General features: G+C 40.4%; 1 protein-coding gene and 1 non-coding gene across 2 annotated transcripts; both read left to right on the top strand.

The window, feature by feature from the left end:
- LOC121472439 lies at nt 1-107 on the top strand. Its single transcript, XR_005982906.1, has one exon. It is a non-coding gene; the product is annotated as a U6 spliceosomal RNA (small nuclear RNA).
- A 5,977-nt stretch (nt 108-6,084) lies between these two features.
- LOC121471673 (secretoglobin family 1D member 2-like) lies at nt 6,085-8,879 on the top strand. The gene is made up of 3 exons (XM_041722452.1): nt 6,085-6,139; nt 7,878-8,011; nt 8,865-8,879. Exons 1-3 carry the CDS (start codon nt 6,085-6,087, stop codon nt 8,877-8,879), a joined length of 204 nt encoding a protein of 67 aa, XP_041578386.1.
- The last annotated feature ends 9,735 nt before the right edge of the window (nt 8,880-18,614 follow it).

Here is an 18,614-nt window from a genome sequence, read left to right as displayed (position 1 = left end):
GTGCTCGCTTCGGCAGCACATATACTAAAATTGGAACGATACAGAGAAGATTAGCATGGCCCCTGCGCAAGGATGACACGCAAATTCGTGAAGCGTTCCATATTTTTGGATGGAACTGGAGGGTATTATGCTGAGTGAAATAAGTCAATCGGAGAAGGACAAACAGTGTATGTTCTCATTCATTTGGGGAATATGAATAATAGTGAAAGGGAATATAAAGGAAGGGAAAAGAAATGTTGGGAAATATCAGGAAGGGAGACAGAACATAAAGACTCCTAACTCGGGGAAACGAACTAGGGGTGGTGGAAGGGGAGGAGGGCGGGTGTTGGAGGGGAATGGGTGACGGGCACTGAGGTGGACACTTGATGGGATGAGCACTGGGTGTTTTTCTGTATGTTGGTAAATTGAACACCAATAAAAATTAATTAAAAAAAAAAAAAAAACAAAGTTAACAATTGTATTGCTCCGGGAAAATGAGATGAACAAACTTCTGTCTTCCCGAAAAGGAAGGGTCAGACCATCCGAGGAGAGTACCTGATACAGTCGGGCCACAGGAGGATCCCAGTGATGGGTGATGGTGCATTAAGTCAATGTGCAGTTGGATGAAAGATCCTCAAACTCCAGGTTGTGTCTGAAAAGGCACCTGGACTGCATTCCCAGCATTATTAAATGCAAGAATGGGACAAGGCACACAATGAGAACCTGTTATGGAAAATTCTGAAGCAACCAAGCATTTCTGACTTTTTTCTTCATTCTTTTCCCTATGTATGACCCAGAAAAAAGATTTAGACACCTTAGGATCATTGTTTTATGGCAACAGTTGGCAAACACGTGTCAGAAACAATCTCTGATGCCCAAGGACAATTTCCACATCATGGGCTTCTTTCTGCAGCTCACAGCTTGTAGCAAGAAGTTTGAGCATGCATAGGGTGTGAGGTTCGCTGCAGATGATGTGTGGGAGTAGTAGATGGCTCTGTCGGCTCACACATTTCCCTAAGGATCCTCATGGCAAAAAGCTCAGGGTAGAGGCTCAGTAGTACAGAATGACAAGGGAAGAAACAATAAAATGGCTACATATGGAGTGAGTACAATGAGACACACTGGTGATTTGGATGTCATCAAAGATGCTTGTAGCTTTGGCTAAGGACATAAATATGTTTCAATTTTTGATACTTCTTAAATGTGTGATGCAAAATATTATTGATACATTTCATAAAGAGCTGAATTAGACACTTTTTAGTTTTGTGTGTCCATAAATATCATGTATTGCTAAAAGTGTGTCAGGTTTATTCATGTTTTTCATCTTTAGAGATGTAAATCCTGAAAAGACTCCTCACATGAATGTGAAGATGGGAAAAGAGTGAATCTATGGCAGTGATGTCACTCCATCCTTTGAATTCCCCTAGGTACCAGCTAAAAATGACATTGTGATCTGTCATTCTGATTTACTTTTAATGATTTATCATCCCCAGCTAAATCAGATCCTTTGATGTGATCCAAGCAAGGAATCAAAAACCACTTCCCATAGAAAAAAATTATGTAATACAAAGTATTACTTTTAGTTTTTTTTTTTTTTGATTTTAGAGATTTGTACACACAGAGTCAATGCTGTGTAAGATCTGATGGGTGACATGCATGCTTCTGTCTTTAAAAACTGGAGCAAGAATATTTGTTGCAGGGAAAATGTGACATGACAACCAGTGTGACCACAGGATATATCCGTTGTAACACCATTTGTGGACCTTATGATCCAGAAGTAATATCTTAAATCTTTGCATGCCCCATGTCTATGTTAAGCACTTAAAGACTTAAGCCTGGGGTTTCAACCACAACCAAACAGACACGTGTTCCCAGTGCCTCCTGATGTGAACAGGAGCCCAGAGACTCTTTCTTTGTGCCTTGGGGATAACTAATATCTATAGCCACCCACCACTCCCCTATACCTTTAATTCCAGTACTCAGTGATTAGGAATTTAAAATCACAACAGCCATTTCAATATGATCAGCAAAATTTAAAAAAATTAAATGACTGAAATGTAATGTGGGAGAAATTTTAACTGAGGAAAATTCCATTTTAACTTGAGAGAAATCTCAAAGGAATCAAAGACAAATTCTGAAGTATATGTTATTCACATAAACATTCCTCGTTGGTGGAGTCAGTTAGATTCAGTTTGAGATTTGATTTGAGAGTGAGCAAATTTATTTTGTGTGACATTTTACTGGTGTAATTTCCTTTTTGTTACCTGGGTGATAGCTGACATTACCAGAAACTCTGCTGAGCGTGTTTCTTGTATTAATTCATTTATGCTCACATAGATTGTATGAGGTAAACATTGTTATCACCTTCTTTTACAGATGAGGCACCAGGCTAATAAGGTCAACATCTTGCTGATATGCCCACAAGTAGAAAGTGTGAGAGCTGAGCTTGAGCAACCCAGAGTCTGGCCCTACAGTTGGACCCTTATACACTGGTCTCACTACTCAAGGAATGAATATATTCTACTTTGAAAGATCCAGCACTTCAGAATTCAAAACAAAGTGTAAAACTGTTCAGTAAGGATTCTGATGTGAGCTGGGTTGGATTTGCAAAATAATTTGAGAAGAGTGGATGTCCTGAATGTTCTTCTATTTCCATCAGGGGCAAAATGTGTGCCTCTATTTTTTCAGATTCCTTCATCAGTAAGTAAAGTAAGTAAAGTACTTTTTTACTTACTTTCACTTACTTACTTTTATCAGTAAGTAAAACTTCATGATTTTATCTTTAAAGTTTTATGTATTTCCATTTATATATATCCCAACATAATTTTGTTGCTGCTATTGTTCAGTGGCCAATGGCATCTTTCCTTCCGTGTTGTAGCAGGTAATAGCAGGTTGATAGGAAAGTGATTGATGTTTACATGTTTTCAGCTACACAGGAAACTTTTATCACCTGTAATACTTTTTTTTAGTAGATTATTTTAAGTTTTCCTGACAGTTGATCAACTATCTATACGTAGTGACAATTCCATTGAATCGGGGTTTTTTATTGTTTTCTTGCTGATAGAGAATATGTGTTTTGTTTGTTTGTTAAACGATTTTATTTACTTATTTGACAAGAGAGAGAGAGTGGGGGAGACAGAGAACAAGCAGGGGGAACAGCAGGCAGAGGGAGAGAGAGAGAAGCAGGCTCCCCGGTGAGCAGGGAGCCAGACATGGGGCTCCATCCTGGGACCCTTGCATCATGACCCAAGCCGAAGGCAGAGACTCAGCTAACTAACTGATCCCCAAGCACCCAAAAGAGAATGTTTTTTTAACAGGAAGTTTCCTTCTTTCCCAATAACTTTTATTGGGATACAGAAGTGTTAGTTTCACAGAAAAATTAAGCAGAGCACATAGAGTCCCAATGTGCCCCTCACCTCCACACGTGCACAATCTTCCTCACGCCACACCTGATGGTACATTTGTCACAATTGGTGAACTTATACTGCCACATCCTTATCACTCAAAGTCAGTAATTTAAATCACATTTCACTCAGGTTTCTACATTTGATGGGTTTTGACAGATACATGGTGACAGGTATCTGGCATCATCATCTCATACAGAGTAGTGTCCCAGCCTGCAAATCCTCTGCACTCTGCATATTCATCCTTCTTTCCTCCCCAACTTACAGAAACCATGGATCTTTTACAGTCGCTGTAATTTTGCCTTTCCAGGATGTCATAGAGTTGTAACCATACACTATGCGGCTCTTCAGATTGGCGACTCTTATTTGGTAATATGTGTGTAAGGTTCTTTCGTGCCTTCTCATGCCCTACAGCTCATCTATAAGAGCTCAATTCCATAGAATTTTGCAACTGTATTTCACTGTCTGAAGGTACCACAGTTTCTCCATCCGTCGACCTATTGAAGGACATCTTAATTGCTTACACAATTTGGAAATTATGATTAAGAATGCCATAAATATCATGTGCAGGTTTCATATAGACATGTATATAGCTCCTTTGCATAAATACCAAGGACACAATTGCTGGATAATATGGTAAGACTTTGTTTACTTTTATGAGAATTTCCACAATGGCTGTACCATTTTGCATTCCCACCAGCAATGAATGAGTGCTCCCACTGCTCCACATCACCAGCATTTGGTGTTGTCAATAAATTATATTTTTTTCAAAAGCAAGAAAAGAAGAAGAGAACTGGAGAGAGAGAGATGAAGAAACTAGTTTGAGGATCATCATCCAGAAGAATTCAATTGAGTCAGAAATTGAGATGCAAGCAGAGAACTTCATTGTCATCAGCCCTCTTCCACCTGACTTGGCACCACCTTTAGCCATCTTGACTGAAAGTACCACTTTGTTACTGTACAATTCATACACTATCATGTCTGAGCTAGACCTACTGGCTTCCAACCCGAACAAGTTTGAGCAAGTTTCTTACTTTCTGCAAGTTAGCTGACTCAACTTTTAAAATAGGAAATAGAATTGTTTGTAGATTTGTAGCAATGACTGAAGATGATAAATTATGTTTGCACATTGTCTGGCCATAGCTAGCAAGCAAAAATTAGTGCTACTCTTTTTATTGCACAATTATTATTGGCTATGTGAGGTTTTGAAACCCAAAGGAACTGTACAGAGGATTATAACGGTATGTTGCCAGATATAATCAGCCCACTGTTCTTGTGATTACATGATTTTTATTGAACATGATATTTCACCTGCCCCAGCCTCTGGCAACCAGCATTTGCTCTCTATGTCTATGAAACTGACTACTCTAGGAACCTCATATTGGTGGATTCATGTAGTGTTTTTTTCTTTTTACTGGCTTATTTCCTTTAGTGTACTATCCTCAAGGTTCACCCATGTTGTAGCATGTGACAGGTTTTCCTTGATTTATAAGGCTGAATGTGAATAGTACTTCATTATATATATGTACCACATTTTCTTTATCTATCCATCTGCCCATGAACACTGTGTTCTTTCCACCTCTTGGTTATTGTGGATAATGATGCTATGAACACCAGTATGCAAATACGTGTTTCACACCCTGCTTCAATTCTTTTGCACAGGTACTCAGAGGTGACTCGATTGATCATATTAACTTTCCTTTTAATTTTTGGAGGGATATCCAGGCTCTTTTCCTCACAGGCTGCACCATTTTACACTCCCACCAAAAAAAAGCACAAGAATTCCTATTACTCCAAATCCCTGCCTACACTTGTTCTCTCCTGTTATTATTTTTTTTTTTTACAATAGTCATCATAATGGGTGTGAAAAGCCCATGTGATTTTGACTAGATCTGAAACCCAGCAGGAAAGCACTAGTGCAAATAAACCTACATGTGTCTCATCCCACCCACCATTCTGCCCCCACATCCCACGGAGTACAGTGGAAACTCTCCTTGATTTGGCCAGTCCAGTATCTCCAGTCACACAACTTTCCCTCTGCCACTATGTACTATTATATATTAAATATTAGCTTAAATTAGTAAATTATTATTGGGGATATAGCCTTCCTCTTGACATTGTCTTCTTTTGGGATACCATAAACCACTCATTCCTCTCACTGGGGTCACCAGGCTACTAACCTTTCTCCCTCACCTGCCCAAAGGGAGGCATAGCAGGCATCATTTCATACTGAAGATACACCCTAAATTTAGGGGTTTGTTGATTCATAGTCACTCATTTATTCTAAGAATATTTGCTTTTCCTCTCCTGTGTGCCAGACAGTATGCTAAATAAACATGAGCAAAACCAGAGGTTGCCCCTGCACTTCAGGAGCTAACATCCAGGGGGGCTTGCATCAATTAATTGACTACACATTTGTGAAATCACATCCTCAGTGTTTGCTACAAAGGAGAGGTGCATGGTGCCAGCAACGACCATGAACAGGAACTCTGACCCTGCCACTGGGGTCTGTGACATCAATTGATGACATGAGAGAGGAACAGAGGGCTGGAAGCCAACCCCTTAACCTGACCACATGTTTATTTGGGCAGCACCAGAGAGGCTCTCTAGCTATAAGTAGCCCTGGGCTCCCTGGGCTCCTGAGTTCAGCTCCTAAATTCCTCACCATTCACTAAGCTGAAAACTCAAAACAAAATAAACCATGAGGCTGTCCCTGAGTGTCCTGCTGGTCACTCTGGCTCTTTGCTGCTATGAGGGTGAGTATCATTACTCATCAGACAGGCACCAGCCCTGGTGAGTACCCTTCTCTGAGCTAGGTGAACCTAAGTGGCTTTTCTCTTTTTCTTCTACTTGTGAACTAGTCCCCAACCCCTTCTCCCAACCTCAGGGCTCATTTTATCAGTTCCCAACACTCTAGAGTTTTACAAGAAATTGTTGCAGGCAAATTTTAAGAGTTTTCCATGGGAGCCTCCTCCTTATTTGTGATCTGTGTTTCAGAAGCAAGAGGAGAAAGATTTAGGTTTGATACATGGCTCTGCCACTTACCAGTGTTTTGAGCTTGAGCAAAATGCTTAATCTCTTCTCATCCTTGGATTTGACAGATACCACAAGAATAGCTACAGCAATGGATGAGATTAAGTCTGTTAAGGGTCTAACTTTTGTCTACTAGTTCCTAGACATTCCCCTTCCCAGAGTTTTTCAGGTGCCAGTGTAGTCCACAGCTTTTTAACTCACGGATTCAGACTCATAAAATGTTACAGCTGGAAGGGTTTGGGAGAGTTATCACTTCCAGAAGAGCCTGTGTTCTCTTAGTCTCTGATCATAAATCTTCAAGGAGGCTCTGGTAACAAGCAGCAATCACTACATCTACTAATGAGTAGATCTCACTGTATCTACCAGTCTTCCTGGTTTTCTAAGAGTGCTACTAGTATTTTGTAATACACCAAGTGCACTTGGAGGGGTATGATTTCTGTTTATCTAGATGAACTGTGGCCATCCATTCACAATATTTTGGCCTGTCTTCTTACCCTTGATATTGACCCAAGTCTTCTTCAGTCTTTCTATTTCATCTGATTAAATGTCCTGGTCTTTCCCTCTGCTGACTGTGGTATGAACCTCTCAAATTCCTTGCATAGTTTCACATCCAATCAGGGGTCAGATCAGAACCTAACTACAGTGCGGTTACAAAAACTTGGGGAGATAGAGAATCCACACTAGGAAAAGTGGTCACTTCAGGCCTCCACACAATTTCATGGGATCAAGAAAGAGCCCCATTCCCTGCCTCTCACCCTCTCTAAGATATTCTGCACATCACTGAACAAATAAGAGAGCCTATCATAGTTTTGTAGATAAGCTTCAAATGTGTTCAAACTGATTACCTAGGAGGTTGTGTTTGTATGCATGTGGTTAGCTTTTTGACCTGTCGGTGTCCAATGACATAATATTATTCTTTAGTCTGAAAGTGGCATATTCCAACATATAAATAATGTGACCTGCTATTCTCCAGATTACTCTCCCCTTCTCTGCTCTCTGGAAAGATCTGGTTCTACCATTCACTTAAAAAAATGATTACCAAAATCTCCTCTTCTCTGATATCCAAGACAAAAATAAGGCATCACTCTGTTCAGGCAGACTTAATTGTTTGAAATAAAAAGAAAGTAAACTTCTGTACCAGGAAATCTTGTAAAGGAGGGAATGTGCCTTAAAAAGGACAAAAACTGAACTAGGGATCACTAAGTCTATAGTCTAGTCCTGGCTCTGCTGTTTGTTCCCTGCCTGATGTGAGGAAGTCACAGCTTCCGGGGTCAGGCATCGTCATTGGCACTATTATGGCATGAAATCCTAAAACCTCTTGGGTTCCCGTCTAGTTCTGACTTCAGGGAGCCACGGGAAAATGTGATTTTCCTTACATAGGTTGTATATCTTTTTCTTCCCCAGGCAATGCAATCACCTGTCCAGGCTTAGCACTTGAATTGAAGAGCTTCTTCATTCTAGACCCAGCTAGCTACAAGACTATACTTCGGATACTATATGACTCACCTCAAGAAGTCATTCAGGCCAAGTTGGAAGTGAAGAACTGCACAGATCAGATATCCCTTGAGAACAGAATGCTAATTGCAAGAACAATGGTAATTCCTTTCTTCTTTGTGCATAGAGACTTCTGCTCAGCTGAGCAGCCAGGAAGGCAGTCAGGGTGCTGCTCCACTGGGGACACAGGTGGTGGAGGTACCTGTCTCCCTTCGCTGTGATAGGCTTAAAGATGGCCACAGGGCAGATGACGTTATATCTGGGGAGCTACACTGAGGCTGCAAGGAGCTCTGGGCACATTCCTCCTTCTTAGGCCACTTCCCTGGGCTCTAGGTTCCCCAAAGTGTCCTGAGGAGGACAAGCAGTGATGTCGAAGGGCCAAAGCCTGGCGGCCTCCTTATCAGGGAGCTCTACTGTGGGCGAGCTCCCCCCTCAGATTGGACACAGTCACAGGGGAATCCCATGGAGGTCTTGGGGTTGAACAGAGAGACAGCTGGAAGAGAGGAAACCCAGCCCTCTGTCAGCATGAAGAGCAGCCGTGACAAATGTCACAGGGGCTGAGTTGAATTTCCACACCATGACCCTGGGACTCTCCTGAAAGCCATATTCCCCAAATCCCCTCCCACCCTTTTTCTAGTCTCTCACTCTCATATCCCCACTGCAATGAAAATTTAGAGTCCTCTGCCTTGAGATAGTAGAGAAAAAACTCCCGGGCTGCTCCTCCTTGCATTAGAAACCTGGGTCTTACTCTTGGCTCATCTCAGGATTTATTTGCCAGACTATGGAAATAGATTGTTCCTGAACTGCATGGTTTGTTGTAATTGTGTCAGATGTATTTAGCTTACCATCCTCTCTGGTTTCCTGTCTTGTGACCATTCTACTTGCCTTTTGTTGGTCAAAACTTCACTGACAAGTTTTTGTGAGTGACAGTCTGTGTTACGATGTCATCCCCAGGAGCAGCATGACTGATCTCTCTTTCTTTATCTATTTCAGGTGAGAATCATGGAGTCCTGTATATAACGAATCTTACATACTAGTATCCCTGTCTCCCAATGGTCACCTGATCTTGTAGAAAATGTAAAGGTTTCAACGTCTTGCTTCAATAAATCACTCTCCCTGCACTACTCTATTTGTCTTCTTATTACTCCACAGTCTCCAGCCTTGAGTTGGGGTGGTCTTTGTCATGAAGTGCCCATTGGGTGCTGTCAACAGTAAATTTCAGAGACTTAATGTCCAGTTACTCATGGCAGCCTGAAGAGCAGGACCACAAGAGGGAATATTTGCTCAGGAATAATCCTGCACCACTTTATAGATTTCCCACTCACATGGCCATGATCGTAAATGAGGTTTCAGAATGATGCACAATTAAAATGTTACTGCTGTAGTTTTGTATGAGGGATACCCACAGTTTGTCTGGTCAGTCACACGGTTCTCAACCAGGAGCATCTCTAATATTGTGTCCTTATCACAACCACAACCAACCTGCTTGGTCCTCACAACTTCACTCTGATTTCAATCCTATGATTCTCTGGTACAATTTGTTTTCTGTCTCCTTCTCAGTTTTTAGTGAATCTCCAGGGTTCACCCTTCAGTGAACTCTTTTTGACTCTGCACATGCACATTGCTCTGTGACCTCTAGACCACTCATCAACACCTCAGGCTAATGCTTTTTCCCTCATATTCTCCTGAGAGCTCCAGAAACAGCATCCAGCTGCCATCTGGACAACTTCATTCAAGACTCTACAGTTTCTTCAGGATAAATGTATGAAGCTGTATATACTGCCTTGCTACCTGCTCTTCCTTCCACAAGCCCCGCGTTCTACTTAAGGCCCCAAGCCATGAGGCACCTGATGCGGAAAATCTGGATTAACTTCCAGTGACTGCTGCAAAACACTACCACACACTTGGTGGTTTACACCAATTATTTTCTCAGGTTGGGATGACAGCGGCCCAAAATCTGTAACACTTTGCAGAAATCATTGTGTCGGAAGGGCCACGCTCCTTCTGGAAGGTTGAGGTGAAAATCTATTTATGGCTACTTACAGTTTTAATGGCTGGAAACCATCATTCCTTGTCTTGTGTCCCCTCACTCTGATCTCTGCTCTATGAGGTCACACTGCCTTCTCTTTTCCATGCCTGTCAATCTTCCTCTGTCTCCCTTATATAAAATATATGGGTTTTCAGGGCACCTGGGTGGCTCAGACAGTTAAGTATCTGCCTTCAGCTCAGGTAGTGGTCTTGAAGTCCTAGAATCAAGCCCAGTTTCAGGCTCCCTGCACAGCAGGGGTTCTGCTTCTCCCTCTCCTTTGCCCATCCTCCTACTCATGTTCTCAGTCATTCTCTCTCTCTCTCATAAATAAATAAATTCTTTAAAATAGATTAGATTGCATTTAGAGGATAATCCCCAAAATTCAGGATAACCTATCCATGTCAGAATCTAGTTTTATCACAATGGACAAAGTCTTTTTCTACCATGAAGGGTAACATTGCAAGTTGCAGGCATTAAGATGTGGGTGTTTTTTGGAGAAACTTGGTAAGTTTAACACAATCACCTTCCCCACTGACCTCTAAAATTTCACTGAGTTCTGCCCCCTCCAATCCCACAGTCTCGCTCTGAGCTTCCCCTCCCAACCTTCCCCACAGCTGTTATCACAATCCAGTCCCATCCTGCCCAGCTTGGGTCAAAGTCATCTACAAGGTTCCCTGAACTCTCTGGTACCTTTCCTGCAATACCTCCTCCTCATCAATGCGAAAGTGACCTTCTCACATAACTATGAATCTGACCTCACTCCTAGAACCATGAATTACAAAAAGTTATGTGTTTCCAAACCTTTTCAGTAAGAGGACACTTTCAATCTTAAACCCAACTCTAAAATTGGGATCCCTGGGTGGCTCAGTGGTTTGGCGCCTGCCTTCGGCCCAGGGCACGAGTCCTGGGATCAAGTCCTGCGTCGGGCTCCTGGCATGGAGCCTGCTTCTCCCTCTGCCTGTGTCTCTGCCTCTCTCTCTCTATGTCTATCATGAATGAATAAATAAAATCTTTTAAATAAATAAATAAAATAAAATTATAGTCAGCAATTGATACTACCTCTTGACGGAGAAACAGAAGGTGACAGCTATCTACCATTATCAATATTAGCAATGCCTTAATAATAAATAATAAATAATGCCTTTAATGCCTAAATAATAAATAATAAATAAGCAATGCCTTAAATATAAATAATAAATATAATAATAAATATTTATTACATATAATACATATATATTACATATAATACATATTATTACATATAATAATATGTATTATATTACATATATATATTATATATGTAATATATTTATTATTACATATCAGGGAATATGTACACTCAAACTGGACCCCTTTTATGAAATACATCCCAGATTCAGCCTACACACTATGTGCAGCGGGCACAAGGATTATGGATCTCTTGCAAACCCTGAGATACTCAAACTGCAGACAACTGCTGGGAGGAGCAAGGCCCATCATTTACACTATACACAAGGATATCCATGGCTCCACCCCTGGGCAGCCCCTCAGCCTCTCTCCCTGATCACAGGGACTCTATACTCAGCCACAGTCATCTACATACCATTCCCTCATGTATCCTACTCAGTCACAGTACCTCAGTACCAGGACAGGTGGGGTTCTCTTTGCCTCTAATATCTTCCCTGAATAGGACAGCCTACCATCTCACTTGTAAAGTCTATTTCATGTCTCCTCCTCTGGGAAGCTTTCTCTGAGTCACACACCCTAAAACAAATCTTTATACACAGATACATATTTCACCCTCAAGAACATGCACACAGATACACAGTTTTACAATCACACACAGACAAACCCAGAGACACTCATACACTGACAAACACACACACACACACACACACACACACACACACACACACACGCTCATTCTTTCATTATCATTTTGCCTTTCTGTGATAGAATATTCCTATGTCAGAGTTGTTTGCAGTAATTTAATAATATAAAACAACAAATTTCTATCACTATTGTTGTTTCTAAAATACTAGCATTTATATTCATTGAGCAGTCTTATGGACTGGTCATTACCCGAAAAGTTCACATGGTCTCTCACTTATCCCGACTGGTAGCCAGGAAGGTAAAAGATTATTACTACCATTGAATGTGGAGATGAAAAATGTCTTCCTCATGTTCCTCTACCTGCCTCTGTGTTGGAACCAACTGTAAAGATTTCAAAAGCAGCTGATGCTTAGACTGGTCCCACCTCTGCCAGGACAAACATACAGATATCTCTGCAGGTAGAACCCATTAAGTCCTCATTTCTTCATCTCCAACCCCTTTAGGTGCCAGCAGCCCAGTGACTGGGGAACATGTGCCACCTGTTGACAAGTGGAGGAGGACAAGATTCTCCATAAGATTCAGAGAACCCCCAGCATCACCATGGTGATCACCTTGACCTTACTATTTTTATTTAAGTAGTCTCTGCACCCAACATGGGGCTCAGACTCTAGATCAGGAGATGAAGAGTCCCATGCTCTTCCCATTGAGCAGCTAGCCACCCAGTGCCTAAGACTTTTCCTTAGCTATTTCTGTAAACCTTCAAGCCCAATAATTTCAGGGTATTCATTAGTTTCACTGTTATGAAAGTAACAAACTTAGGGATTCATGAAGGACATTTTCCTTCATGAGATGCTCCTAGAGAATGTGAGGTAAGACAATGCAGAACTGCAAAGGCTGGGGCTGAGAGGAGAAATGTTCACAGAGTGATTGTTTACTGTGTGCAGTTTCTGACTGAGTTCACCTCTGCAAATGGGTAGCCGTGACAACACTGGGAATGTACTTAATGCAGTAGAACTGTACATTTAAATATGGTTTAAGTGGTAAATGTTATCTTTTGTATATATTACCAAACACCAACACATACACACTGGCGTGCACACAAAACACACATACTCCATAGGCTATAGCTCTCTGAGGCAGCAGAAAGAGAACTATATGGAGGAGGACCTGTAGTTCAATCTCCATTGGACATAATCCTCCACTGTTGCTGACACCTCAACCTAAATTACGTCTGGTGTCAACTCACTGTTTGATTTGCCTCCTGGATTTTTCTATGTTGACATAAACCTATTTTTCTAGAAACTCTGGATCTAAGTCACAACATTGAATAACCAAGTATGAAGGATGGATGTATTCGGAGTTTCTCGATTTTGACTCAGGCCTCTAACTGTTCCCAGATTAATACTCTCTGCCCGGGGACTCCTCCTCCAATGGCTTCTCCCTATATCCATCTTACTCCCTAGGACAAGGTCAAGACTCTGAACACAAAGCTCTGCTTTTGCCATGGCTTATTTCCAGCAAACTTTCAAAGGTTCTCTATGTCCTAGGATATGAAGTCTAATGTCTCCATTCTGAAATTAGCATATTCAGGCCTGTAAAGTAATCAAAATCTCACACCATTTCACACTTAAGACTTCTCCTTTCCTTCTCTCCTTTGCTACTATTTTTTTTCTCTCCCCACTACTAACCATAATTTCTGACAGAGTTAGGGCCTAAAATGAGGAGAGACAAAAGGACAAGAAACTTCTTAATTGATTCACACTCTTTTGCAATTAGTCCAGATACTGTGAGACAGGCAGCTCTTTCTCCTGAGAATCCTTTCATGGGTCTTCAGAAAGCCCAGATTACCAGGATCTCTTCAATTCCTCAAGACTTAAAAACATTCAGAGTAAAAGAAAGCTCTGGAAAAAATTAAAAATCTGACCACTGAAAAAGAATAATAAGTTGGAAGACAAAGCAAACTGTGGAACAAAAGTAGTGTATATGAAGTGGAAAGGATAAAGAACATAAATATGAGAGAAAGCAAAAGCATCATAAAGCATCAACCCATAACACCCAACTAAAAAGATTCTAGAATGAGACAGAACATGATGGAAAGAAAATTATCAGAGAAAAATCTCAAGAACATTTCCTAGAAATGAAGAATACAAAATTGCATCTCCCACTCACTCTTCACATAAAAACACATTTCTGTGATCCTTTTGAACATCCTCAGAAGAAAGGTATTTCTTTCAGGAGAAAACACTGGGACATATAAAGGAGGAGGGAAAATGGATCCAACACTAGAGGGGAAGACACGAGAGTTAAATTAAAAATTCATGGTTCGATCCCGGGTTTCGGCACCAAAAAAATAAAAAATAAAAAAATAAATAAAATAAAAAATAAAAATTCAGAGGTTACAATCTATAATTGTATATGAATGGAATTCTATATGAAATCAACTATCACTTAAGCAAGAAGATAAATGGAGATTTTCAAAATACAAGTCCTTAAAAGTTTTCTCTCCAGTGAGCTTTTCCTCAGAAACTATGGGAGATTATGCTTTACCAAAGAGAAGGAATAGATGAGGAAGATAAGACACGGAACTCAGTCAATGCAGGATATAACATAGGTTCTTATGGATGAATCAGTAGAGAAAGGTTTTATTTTTTAAGAAAGATTTTGTTAGTTATTCATTTGAGACACAGAGAGAAGAAGAGACACAGGCAGAGGGAGAAGGAGGCTCCCTAAGGGGCGCCCGATGCAGGACTCGATCCCAGGACCCCGGGATCACGACATAAGCCGAAGGCAGACACTCAACCACTGAGACACCCAGATGTCCCAAGAACCGATTTAAAGAGTATTGAGGGCCCCCTCGGCCGCCCCGCTCCCGGGCGTGACTCGGCACTGAGAGCCCCGGAGACGCCGCCGCGGTCGCCGCCGCCTGCGCCCGGGCCTCGGCCTTCCGGAGCGCGGTCGCCCCCGCCCCCGCCCCCGCCGGGCCTTCGCCTTCACTTCGGAAGCCGGTGGCGTCGCGGCCGCCCTGCCGGGCCGAGAATGGTGGGCGTGAAGCCGGGCGGGAGCGACCCGGACTTGCAGCCGGAGCTGAGCGGCGCGGGCTCCAGACTCGCCGTGCTCCAGCGCACCACGCGCGGGTGCGGACCACGTTTAAGGATTGCCCCAGCATTAGTCCTATGAGCAATAAGTGTCCACAGGCAGCTTTCTTGGAAGTAGATGTACATCAGTGTCAGGGAACAGCTGCCACCAACAACATATCAGCAACACCTCCATTTCTGTTTTTTCTAAACAAAGTGACAATTGATCAATATCAAGGAGCAGATGCTGTTGGATTAGAAGAAAAAATCAAGCAGCACTTAGAAAATGATCCTGGAAGCAATGAGGACACAGATATCCCCAAAGGCTATGTAGGTAGACTTAAAAGTGAAATCATGATACACCTCTTGTCATTATTTGGTTAAAATGAAATTGACTTATCTTTTGCTAGTTAAGAATACTTTTAAAGAAGATCTTTAAAAGTAATTCCAGGGATCCCTGGGTGGCGCAGTGGTTTGGCGCTTGCCTTTGGCCCGGGGCGCGATCCTGGAGACCCGGGATCGAATCCCACATCGGGCTCCCGGTGCATGGAGCCTGCTTCTCCCTCTGCCTATGTCTCTGCCTCTCTCTCTCTCTCTCTGTGACTATCATAAATAAATAAAAATTAAAAAAAAATTAAAAAAAAAAAGTAATTCCATTAGCTTACTATTGGGGTTTTTGTTTCTCTTGTATGTATTACAATCTTAAGCCCTCATCACAAACTATTTTTCCTAAATAATTTTCTTTGCGACTTTTTAAAAAAAATCTTTCTGCATTGTCTTAATAGCCAGTTTTAAACACTTAATCATTTTATATATATACATATATATACACACATTTAATTTTCATCTTATTATTATATATAATATGGATGTTTTACTTATGTGTAATTTAAAAACTATATCTATGTATTTTTTTCCCCAAAAATGTGAAGAAATGTACATTGGAAAATTTTTCAGTTTTAGACAATTGTGTAAAATAATATGTAAATTTTAATGTGTGACTTTTATATGCTGAACTCCCATTTCCTGCCACTTCCTATAGTTTTCTCTCTCTTTTTTTATTTTTTTTTCTCTTTTTTAATGTATCCTCTCTTGCTCCTCTTTTTTTCTGCTTAAGAAAAAAATCTACTTATTTTGTTGTAGGGTCCTATCCTTTGCTATTGGATATGTTTTTCTGAGTTTTAAGAGTAAGTTGTTGCTCAAATGATAACCTGAAGACTTAGGAACTTAAAAGTGTTTGAAAATTACATAATACAAATAGTTATAATTCAATATCTTTATTATTTGAAAACTATTTAGGAAGGAACCAAATTCAGAAGTAGCCCTTCATGGTAACCGACTCATTTATGCAAATTAGTTAATCCTCCATACCAAAATATATATTTGCGTATATCTTTCCTAATTTTTATTGTTCTAAAAATGTTTTAGAACATTGTTTTATTGTTCTAAAGTTAATGGTGATAACAGATCAAAAATGAACTTTTAGCTGAGTGAAGTAAGTCAATCTGAGAAGGACAAACAGTGTATGTTCTCATTCATTTGGGGAATATAAATAATAGTGAAAGGGAATATAAGGGAAGGGAGAAGAAATGTGTGGGAAATATCAGGAAGGGAGACAGAACATAAAGACTCCTAACTCGGGGAAATGAACTAGGGGTGGTGGAAGGGGAGGAGGGCTGGGGGTGGGGGTGAATGGGTGACGGGCACTGAGGGGGACACTTGACGGGATGAGCACTGGGTGTTATTCTGTATGTTGGTAAATTGAACACCAATAAAAATTAATTTATTAAAAAGAATGAACTTTTAAAAAAATGTTACCTCAAGTTAAAGCTAATATATGAAAGAATGTGTATCAAGTATAATACAGCAGATCTGTGTCATGGGCTACAAGTCCTTTCCGTAAAGTCCCTTAAATTCATACTGAATAAGGAGACTCTCTAGTCAGATAAATACGAGAGATTTGTGTGTTGGGGACTGAGTGCTCTGTCTTCAAAAAGTGTCTTTAACATGTGGTACTAGCATTAATTAAGTTAGGCACAATTAATATGTTTAAAACAAAAGTGTTAGGTAAAAATTTGAAATTGTAATACCCAGTTAGAAAGTATGATCATGTTGTATAAGTTAGGGTTGTGACACCTTTTGGAAAATTTTGGAAATTATTTGACTTGTAAACTGTTGTGGTTACATCTTTGTGAATTTTTTTCCTTTATTTAATAAGGGTTTTTGCGTGAAAAGGTCTTATGAGCACAGCAGTCCTGCTGCTTAGCTGGAGGGATACTTCTTTACACATCAGTTAAGTGTGATTATTAGTGTTTTGGCCGCAGGTAGGAAATAAGCAGGAAAAAATGAAGTTTTAAGAAAGTTAAAAAATTTAGTTTTCATGTAAATGTTATGAATACGGTGTGAAAACCTATTAAAAACACTTTCAAAAAATTAATTAAAATACTTTCATTTTTTCCATCAGGTGTCAATCAAGACATTAAAAGTTTTGAACTATACATCTATAAGATTATTAAATATTTAAGATTGGTAATGTGTTTCTAAGAATGTCATTCTCACAACACAAATAGAAACTTAATGGGAGTAAGAGTCAATGAATGAAAGCCTGTATCTTAAGTAAATTTAAGTATAAGCATTACAAAAATGAATTGACAATTTTAAAATAAAATTTTGGTTTTAAAGACTTTCAGTTATGTAACACTGAGAGGCTATACAGTTATTGATTTTATACATCTGTAGTTTTAGAACTAATTTGATTGAAGCCAGAGTAAGAGGGATAGGCTTATCTTTTTTAGAGGGGTTTGAAATACTGCCATAGGGATCCCTGGGTGGCGCAGCGGTTTGGCGCCTCCCTTTGGCCCAGGGCGCGATCCTGGAGACCCGGGATCGAATCCCACGTCGGGCTCCCGGTGCATGGAGCCTGCTTCTCCCTCTGCCTGTGTCTCTGCCTCTCTCTCTCTCTCTCTGTGACTATCATAAATAAATAAAAATTTTAAAAAAAAAAAGAAATACTGCCATAGATGTAAGCATGATATAACATTAAGAATCATAACAGTTCTTATTCAGAAGTAAGAGTGTTTCTGTGAATATAATGACTTTGAGTTTTTAAAACATTGATTAAAGCATTGGGAAAATTGAAAACAAAAAAAAAATAAAATAAAGAGTATTGAGAACAGGGGTTTCTGAGTGGCTCAGCAGTTGAGCGCCTCCCTTAGGCCCAGGGCGTTATCCTGGAGACCCTGGATCAAGTCCCACATTGGGCTCCCTGCATGGAGCCTGCTTCTGCCTCTGCCTGTGTCTCTGCCTCTCTCTGTGTATGTGTGTGTGTGTCTCTCATGAATAAATAAATAAAATCTTTAAAAAATAAAAAAAGTTTAAAAAAAAAGTATTGAGAACATGACAAAACCAGGAGACACAGTGAAAGAAATCATAGATGAGTATGAGACTACATGGTGTGGATAAGAATAGAGACCGCTCCAGTGCTTATCATTAGAAACTGTTTTTCAATCGTTTCTTTTTTCAACAGTGTTTCCATATCACTATTTTAAAATGAAAATTTTTGAGATACCATCTCACACCAGTGAGAATGGGGAAAATTAACAAGGCAGGAAACCACAAATGTTGGAGAGGATGTGGAGAAAGGGGAACCCTCTTGCACTGTTGGTGGGAATGTGAACTGGTGCAGCCACTCTGGAAAACTGGGTGGAGGTTCCTCAAAGAGTTAAAAATAGACCTGCCCTACGACCCAGCAATTGCACTGCTGGGGACTTACCCCAAAGATACAGATGC

Source organism: Vulpes lagopus, chromosome 11 (genome assembly GCF_018345385.1).
Source record: "Vulpes lagopus strain Blue_001 chromosome 11, ASM1834538v1, whole genome shotgun sequence".
Classification (NCBI taxonomy): Eukaryota; Metazoa; Chordata; class Mammalia; order Carnivora; family Canidae; genus Vulpes; species Vulpes lagopus.
The sequence above is the reverse complement of the archived record's forward strand: the minus strand, read 5'-3'. Positions and strand labels throughout refer to the sequence as shown.